Source organism: Lethenteron reissneri, chromosome 18, assembly GCF_015708825.2.
Source record: "Lethenteron reissneri isolate LAM-NWPU_2019-01 chromosome 18, ASM1570882v1, whole genome shotgun sequence".
Lineage (NCBI taxonomy): Eukaryota > Metazoa > Chordata > Hyperoartia > Petromyzontiformes > Petromyzontidae > Lethenteron > Lethenteron reissneri.
The window spans coordinates 4,814,265-4,823,601 of record NC_083796.1 but is presented as its reverse complement, the minus strand read 5'-3'; the positions used below and the strand labels follow the sequence as shown (position 1 = coordinate 4,823,601).

General features: G+C 43.2%; 1 protein-coding gene across 1 annotated transcript; it reads left to right on the top strand.

The window, feature by feature from the left end:
- Positions 1–7,076: 7,076 nt before the first annotated feature.
- On the top strand, positions 7,077–9,292 carry PCLAF (PCNA clamp associated factor). The gene is made up of 4 exons (XM_061553516.1): positions 7,077–7,258; positions 8,625–8,699; positions 8,830–8,998; positions 9,092–9,292. Exons 1-4 carry the CDS (start codon positions 7,222–7,224, stop codon positions 9,153–9,155), a joined length of 345 nt encoding a protein of 114 aa, XP_061409500.1. The 5' UTR covers positions 7,077–7,221; the 3' UTR covers positions 9,156–9,292.
- The last annotated feature ends 45 nt before the right edge of the window (positions 9,293–9,337 follow it).

Below are 9,337 nucleotides of genomic sequence, written 5' to 3'. Positions count from 1 at the left end.
CGGTAAAGTCACGTAGAATGGAAATAATAAAATAATAAAAATAAAACATAATAAAATAATTCTCACGACGTTTCGGCAACAACGCAAGCAGCCGTCCTCAGGTGAAGACCAGGTCTGTCGGGGAGACAGCGTCTGAATGAAACAGCACCAAGCTTGGAGCGTATATTTAATCTGGGTTAGAAGGCGGGGAAAAGGCGCCTTGACAAAATAATTTGCATATCAAGAGGAATTTAGCATATTTATGGGAAATGCAGGTATGTGATTAGTACTACTTATGCCCGTGCATTATGCAGGATTAGCAGCATCAAAGCGAGGGGATAGGGGAAATGCAGGTATGTGATTAGTACTACTTATGCCCGTGCATTATGCAGGATTAGCAGCATCAAAGCGAGGGGATATGGGAAATGCAGGTATGTGATTAGTACTACTTATGCCCGTGCATTATGCAGGATTAGCAGCATTAAAGCGAGGGGATATGGGAAATGCAGGTATGTGATTAGTACTACTTATGCCCGTGCATTATGCAGGATTAGCAGCATCAAAGGGAGAGGATATGGGAAATGCAGGTATGTGATTTGTACTACTTATGCCCGTGCATTATGCAGGATTAACGGCATCAAAAGGAGGGGATAGGGGTAGCATTAATAAAGGGAAGGATTGTTAATAGTATGTAGCTGCAGTAACTAAAACCACCACGTAAACAACTAAAGTATAAACTACATAGTATCATCAGTATACTAAATATACTCTACACTAAGCTGAGTTACTAACAGTAAGTAATACATTACAATTCTACGTCGTAAAAATAAAATATGCTTCCATCTAAACTTTATTCTCTTACATCACACGAGTCTACACCGTACTATATACTGCCATAGACAAACCCAACATTTAATTATATACTGTATTGCTATAAAACACACAAACTCCACTCAACATCCTGGCACCAGACAAACTCCACTCTACATCCTGGCACCAGACAAACTCCACTCTACATCCTGGCACCAGACAAACTCCACTCTACATCCTGGCACCAGACAAACTCCACACTACATCCTGGCACCAGACAAACTCCACTCTACATGCTGGAACCAGACAAACTCCACACTACATCCTGGCACCAGACAAACTCCACTCTACATCCTGGCATCAGACAAACTCCACTCTACATCCTGGCACCAGACAAACTCCACACTACATCCTGGCACCAGACAAACTCCACTTAACATCCTGGCACCAGACAAACTCTACACTACATCCTGGCACCAGACAAACTCCACTCTACATCCTGGCACCAGACAAACTCCACTCTACATTCTGACACCAGACAAACTCCACTCTACATCCTGGCACCAGACAAACTCCACTCTACATCCTGGCACCAGACAAACTCCACTCGACATCCTGGCACCAGACAAACTCCACTCTACATCCTGGCACCAGACAAACTCCACTCTACATCCTGGCACCAGACAAATTCCACACTACATCCTGGCACCAGACAAACTCCACTCTACATCCTGGCACCAGACAAACTTCACTCTACATCCTGGCACAGACAAACTCCACATACATCCCTGGCACCAGACAAACTCCACTCTACATCCTGGCACCAGACAAACTCCACTCTACATCCTGGCACCAGACAAACTCCACTCTACATCCTGGCACCAGACAAACTCCACTCTACATCCTGGCCACCAGACAAACTCCACTCTACATCCTGGCACCAGACAAACTCCACTCTACATCCTGGCACCAGACAAACTCCACTCTACATCCTGGCACCAGACAAACTCCACTCTACATCCTGGCACCAGACAAACTCCACTCTACATCCTGGCACCAGACAAACTCCACTCTACATCCTGGCACCAGACAAACTCCACACTAAATCCTGGCACCAGACAAACACCACTCTACATCCTGGCACCAGACAAACTCCACTCTACATCCTGGCACCAGACAAACTCCACTCTACATCCTGGCACCAGACAAACTCCACTCTACATCCTGGCACCAGACAAACTCCACTCTACATCCTGGCACCAGACAAACTCCACTCTACATCCTGGCACCAGACAAACTCCACTCTACATCCTGGCAACAGACAAACTCCACTCTACATCCTGGCACCAGACAAACTCCACTCTACATCCTGGCACCAGACAAACTCCACTCTACATCCTGGCACCAGACAAACTCCACTCTACATCCTGGCACCAGACAAACTCCACTCTACATCCTGGCACCAGACAAACTCCACTCTACATCCTGGCACCAGACAAACTCCACTCTACATCCTGGCACCAGACAAACTCCACTCTACATCCTGGCACCAGACAAACTCCACTCTACATCCTGGCAACAGACAACTCCACTCTACATCCTGGCACCAGACAAACTCCACTCTACATCCTGGCAACAGACAAACTCCACTCTACATCCTGGCACCAGACAAACTCCACTCTACATCCTGGCACCAGACAAACTCCACTCTACATCCTGGCACCAGACAAACTCCACTCTACATCCTGGCACCAGACAAACTCCACTCTACATCCTGGCACCAGACAAACTCCACTCTACATCCTGGCACCAGACAAACTCCACTCTACATCCTGGCACCAGACAAACTCCACTCTACATCCTGGCACCAGACAAACTCCACTCTACATCCTGGCACCAGACAAACTCCACTCTACATCCTGGCACCAGACAAACTCCATTCTACATCCTGGCACCAGACAAACTCCACTCTACATCCTGGCACCAGACAAACTCCACTCTACATCCTGGCACCAGACAAACTCAATTCTACATCCTGGCACCAGACAAACTCCACTCTACATCCTGGCACCAGACAAACCCCACACTAAATCCTGGCACCAGACAAACTCCACTCTACATCCTGGCACCAAACAAACTCCACTCTACATCCTGGCACCAAACAAACTCCACTGTACATCCTGGCACACGACAAACTCCACACTACATCCTTCACTATACAATTACGATACTATGTATTATTATTTTGTACATTGTATTAAGCACATGAATTTTATACTATCTGTTATTATACACTGTACCATATACAGCAGTGTGATATACATTAGGGTGGGTAGAATAATACATAGTGTAATATTACAATGTATAAGATGGTTTATAGCAATACAGTATATAATTTAATGTTGGGTTTGTCTAACGGTGTAGACTCGTGTGATGTAAGAGAATAAAGTTTAGATGGAAGCATGTTATATTTTTACGACGTCGAATTGTAATGTATTACTTACTGTTAGTAACTCAGCTTATTGTAGAGTATATTTAGTATACTGATGATACTATGTAGTTTATACTTCAGTTGTTTACGTGGTGGTTTTAGTTACTGCAGCTACATACTATTAACACTCCTTCCCTTTATTAATGCTACCCCTATCCCCTCCTTTTGATGCTGTTAATCCTGCATAATGCACGGGCATAAGTAGTACTAATCACATACCTGCATTTCCCATATCCCCTCCCTTTGATGCTGCTAATCCTGCATAATGCACGGGCATAAGTAGTACTAATCACATACCTGCATTTCCCATATCCCCTCCCTTTGATGCTGCTAATCCTGCATAATGCACGGGAATATGTAGTACTAATCACATACCTGCATTTCCCATATCCCCTCCCTTTGATGCTGCTAATCCTGCATAATGCACGGGCATAAGTAGTACTAATCACATACCTGCATTTCCCATATCCCCTCCCTTTGATGCTGCTAATCCTGCATAATGCACGGGCATAAGTAGTACTAATCACATACCTGCATTTCCCATATCCCCTCCCTTTGATGCTGCTAATCCTGCATAATGCACGGGCATAAGTAGTACTAATCACATACCTGCATTTCCCATATCCCCTCCCTTTGATGCCGCTAATCCTGCATAATGCACGGGCATAAGTAGTACTAATCACATACCTGCATTTCCCATAAATATGCTAAATTCCTCTTGATATGCAAATTATTTTGTCAAGGTGCCCTTTCCCCCCCTTCTAACCCAGATTACATATACGCTCCAAGCATGGTGCTGTTTCATTCAGACGCTGTCTCCCCGACAGACCTGGTCTTCATCTAAGGATGGCTGCTTGCGTTGTGGCCGAAACGTCGTGAGAATTATTTTATTATGTTTTATTATTATTATTTTATTATTTCCATTCTACGTGACTTTACCGAAAGAACCAAGAAGATGAATCCCTGCAGTCACGAAAGCTTTAAATCGAAAAATGAATAAAGCGCTCTAACTAGCATTTATCGTTAAAAAAAATTCCATGTTTTTTACCCCAGTAATTACCCTGTAATCGCGAAATTTGTATGAGATAAGGGTAAAAGGTAAGGTAAAGGTAGGCTCGTTCTTTTTTTACCTTTTACCTTACCTGCTAAAGGGTAAAAGGTAGGGTAGCGCGATTGTATTGTGGTAAGGTAAAAGGTAGGGTAAAGTTTCTCTTGTTTTTTTTACCGTTTAACTTTTACCTTACCTTGCCGAGGCCTATGTGATTGGCTGGCAAGGTAACTTACACAAGGGTGCTCACCCTTACGAACAGCTGTTTTTCGAGGATCTGAATTAACTGTTCTACAGCAACCGGTAAGCAAACGTATGAATGTCACAGTTTGGCGAGATGTTTAGATCGCGTTATTTATAAATGTGTCGTAACCCTCCACCACCCGACACGGCCAATCAGTAAAAAAGTGTCACGTTGACAAAAGACAAATAGTTCACTGCTTTAGCCCACCGGTGTGTTGAAGCCACAACATTTACAATTCAACACACCGGTGGGCTAAAGCAGTGAACTATTTGTCTTTTGTCAACGTGACACTTTTTTACTGATTGGCCGTGTCGGGTGGTGGAGGGTTACGACACATTTATAAATAACGCGATCTAAACCCAAAAACCTACGTGTTAAATTGGCGAGATGTGCCTACCATAAAAAAAATCCCCTGTAAAGTGGCACAATTTCGAATATTTTACCCACAATTACACATTTTTGTCATGTCAACTAAATAATTGTTTTGAGGAGTTTATGTCGACATTATCCATATGATGTGCTGGAATAGAGGCCAGTAGTTTTTGGGTCCAACTGCTACCTCCAATGTATATTTCACCCCTGATTCTGAGTTAATAACAATGGCTTTCCAAATAGCGTTTTGCTTTTGCTAACAAAAAATGTGTATTCAAAAAAACATTTGTGAATTCAAATGTACGCGATAAATACACCTTATTTTAAATCCTCAAAACTAGAAGATGTTTCCACGTACTTATGATTTTTCTTCCCCAAATAATGCCTTTATTATGGAGTTCATGCGATTTCTGACTATTGTTTTACCTAAATTAATGAATACTATTACGTGGTGCAGGACAATTACGGTACGTCTATGCTGTCCGCTTTTGCCAATCCACATTGACCAGTGTGATGAAATATGGTCAAATTACTCGCACGACCCATACAATGTGTACATGTAAAATGTATACTTTTATCATTTGCAAAAAACAATCATTCGCCTCGTAAAGGAGACGTTTTTAAAAGCTCGGTGATTGCATAATTTGTGGAGTTTGACACAAGGGGGCAGCAGTACAACACTTGTAAACCAACAAACGGGCCTGGGACATTAATGTATCTTTATTGAGACAAATTGAGTAAAAAAAAAGAGTAGATATGGAAGGCTGAAATTACACGTGGTGTGATATTTCGTCTTTAAAACATCAAAAGTAAATCAGGGGTCTTGCTCAACCCTCCCCTTCAACAGACATTCAGCAGCGTTGGTACATTGTGGGTGAAGTATTGTCAAGCGCCACCCTCTGACATGGCATGGGGACGGAATCATTGACATGCAGCTGTGCATTATTGACAGGGATGAAAATTGTTTAAATGTTTAACACGCAGTGCGTTGTCCTGTGGGTTTTAGCCATACGGACGAACATCACTGTTTGGGCAAAGAGGGCATTTATTGTCTTTGGTATGCAGTACCGCATTGGGCAACATAATCCTTGCTCGGAAGGCCAAATTTAAATCGGTTGCACCAATTGCACACGAAGAGTGGTGGACATTGTGCATACACGAAAATAAGTAAACGTTTTAAAATGTTTGAAGGATTCTTCTGAACAAGTGTTGAAATAATTGAACGTAAATTTTCATCCCACGTGAAGGCTTCCTCCCCACGCTGTGTCTGGTCGTGGAATTTGACTATGAAGAGGTGGCGAACACATTCCTGCGGAGGGAGCTGGGAGGAACGTTGGGTTGCTCGGTCAATGGCCAGGGTCAACGACGGCGTGGTGTATTCCGCAAATATGCCCGACTGTGAGGGCGGGCACAAGCCGGCGTGAGTAGGTTCAATGTTGAGTTTTATAAGGGCACCACGGCGTGACCAGCCCCTCCCCACCCAGCCCCACCCCTCCCACCCCCACCCAGCCCCTCCCCACCCAGCCCCTCCCCACCCTCCCCACCCAGCCCCACCCCACCCCTCCCCTCCCTCCCCACCCAGCCCCTCCCTCCCCTCTCCACCCTCCCCTCTCCACCCAGCCCCTCCCCACCCAGCCCCACCCTCCCTACCCAGCCCCTCCCTCCCCACCGCACCCTCCCCTCTCCACCCAGCCCCACCCCTCCCATTTATCACGACGGACGGACGGACACAATAATCTCCTGTGGGCTGGTGTAACCAGGAGGTTCCTACCAGTAAAATACCACCACAAAAGCTGCATCACTGGAGGATATCTTCTGGAAGATTGAAAATTGAACCCCGCACATCTACCTCTTCCGGAAGACGTCTTCTGGAGGATGACCCGACTGACGCGCATCTACCACTTCTGGAAGAAGTCTTCTGGAAGGTTTCTCCTGGAACACCGGAAGAGGTAGTTACATTTGAGCGTAGATTTTTTGTTTAAATACATTTATTTTCCGCTAATGACTCATAATAGCCTTATAGATACTATGCACAGTAAGTTTAATAACAAAAATATTTTTTTGGGGCTTATTTAAAAAAAAGTCGCCGGAAGTGCTCTGCGTGACCTCTGACGACACCAACGTGTCGTGCCAGCGCGCCAAATTTGCCGCTTGAAATAAGAGCGGCGAGTTCGTGCACCCGTCGGAGTCGTCTCCTCGCCGCCGCAAACCTCTCTCAGCAAGAAGCAAATAAAAATCGGAACATTTCACGAGACACGATTGTTTTAGTCTTCAAAAATGGTGCGAACCAAAGCGGACGGGGGTTTCAGAAAAGGTAAACGCAAAACGCAGTTGCTTTAAATGTGGCTGTGATGGGAGGAAGTTTCCCGATTATTTATTCAATCTATTTGACACAAACGTATAGCAGAATGTGTTTGAAGTCGTACAACGTTTTTGCATGCAACTTGGCAACTTTATTTCTGAGCTGTCAATAAAAAAAAGTGATGGATTTATAAGTATATATTTTATATTTGGTACTTGTTGGGCAGTCGTATATATAAAAACAAAAGTCGTGACATTCAAATAAGGTGGAAATTTGGAAGCGCGAAAAATGCATTGCTCGTATAGTTTGCGTTGCTCGTTATATGTAACATACGTAGTTGATTGCTTTCAGTATTGTTTATAATGGAGAGATTCACGAATCTTCGTTGTTTTATAGGAAGGGGGCTGCCAAAGTAGTGCGTGCTATCTCTGCAGTTTAAATGGTATAAGTACGATATTCTAAATATATAAATACGCACGATTTGCTTCTAACACGTTACGACATATACGAACGGAAAGATTGCAATTCAAGATAACCGTGAATTTTTGTATCTGGATCCACGTCACTTCAATAGAAAGTTGCCCGCAAGCTGAATTAACATTTACAGTATGATTGTCAGTATGCATATGTTTGGCGGGAAAAAAATGTGTATATATTTAAAAAATTCGTTAAACTTAATGATTACAAAATACTTTTTTTAATTCACTAATTTGGAAGTGGTCGTAGATGCCTTGGCGCCATTTTCTGTCCTGTGGCCCCGTGTCGTTATTAATAAACCCAACGACTTATGAATGCCCTCTTAATTGATATTACATTAAAGTCTGCTCTGAAGAAGGGGGGGTATAAACTAAAACTGTTCAAGGGTTGATAAATTTGGTGGATTTTCAAGACTTTGTATTTAAAAAAAGCAAGATTACAGAGCCCACGAGAACGAATTTTTCGTTTTCAGATCAGGTTGAAGATTAGGTACGCCATATAACCCACCGACTTGTGTAAAACCGATTAAATGTTTCAATTGCGGTGAATATAAAGGAACATGTCCAAACCCTATCCAGTATTTTAGGAAAGAAGAATTGCAGCACGTCTTAAATTTAATGTTTAAGGTAATGCCGAGGCATCCATAGTAAGTTAGGGACAATTAATTGAGTCGCCACTGAGAAGTTAGGGTTGTCTTGTGAATGACACCCACACGATGTTTTATTCCCATCGCGGGCTCAGAACTGAACAGGTGAGCACTACTCCATTCTGATATATCGAGACAATACATTTCAATAAAAAAGGAAATTAATTTAGAAATGCATGCACGTCCTGGAAATGTGGAATGGTTCGTCTTGAGGTGTCCTTACCATTCTCCTGATCCCTGTGAGTATTCTGTTAGTGATTGCAGCAAGAGCGCCACGGAAAAACTTCACAGCACCCCCAACCTCTCCTGGGTCAAGCAACGGATCACCGGGTAAGCCAGCTACCCGGAAGCATGCTGGAGGATGTTTTTTTTTAATGATTGATGTATTTTACCCCTGGAATTCCGAAAATGTATGTGGTTGATGTGCAGTGTCCAAACTACATTTTAGTTTTTTTTGTAGGAAATAAATATGGTGGTGGAAACTCCGTGTGCCCGAGACCTACACCAACGTGGCAGAAGGGAATTGGCGAATTCTTTGCGTCTCCAACCAAAGCCAGTAACAAAGAGAATCGTGTTCCCGATGGGTCCATCTCTGGAAAGAGTGGAGCAGGTTCCAGTAAGGCGAGCAGGTGAATTTTCTTGAATATTCATTTTGTAATTTTTTTGGTCAAATGTACTTTCAAAAACAATGTTAATTAACTAATGCTGTTTCTCTACCCTAGGTATTCAGAAGCTGGGCCTTCCAGCAGCAAGGGAGACTGCTCACTTGAAGATTCTGATGATTAATGACAATATTTTTTTTAATTAATGTGTGTGTATATATATAGTGGTATTTGTAAATAACCACACTTTTACAATATGCAATTCAGTTTGTTCACCTTTAACTGATGGAAGACCAATAAAGTACATTTTACAAAAACGTATTCTTTCTGCTTCTGGATGCTTGGTGAATTTGCCATTTAACTGAA

Excerpts from the sequence above, each read along its gene's own strand:
- PCLAF (XM_061553516.1), top strand. The coding sequence starts at position 7,222 with ATGGTGCGAACCAAAGCGGACGGGGGTTTCAGAAAAG. Across the intron at positions 8,700-8,829 it reads GTCAAGCAACGGATCACCGG|GAAATAAATATGGTGGTGGA; the intron begins GTAAGCCAGCTA and ends TTTTTTTTGTAG. Across the intron at positions 8,999-9,091 it reads GGTTCCAGTAAGGCGAGCAG|GTATTCAGAAGCTGGGCCTT; the intron begins GTGAATTTTCTT and ends TCTCTACCCTAG.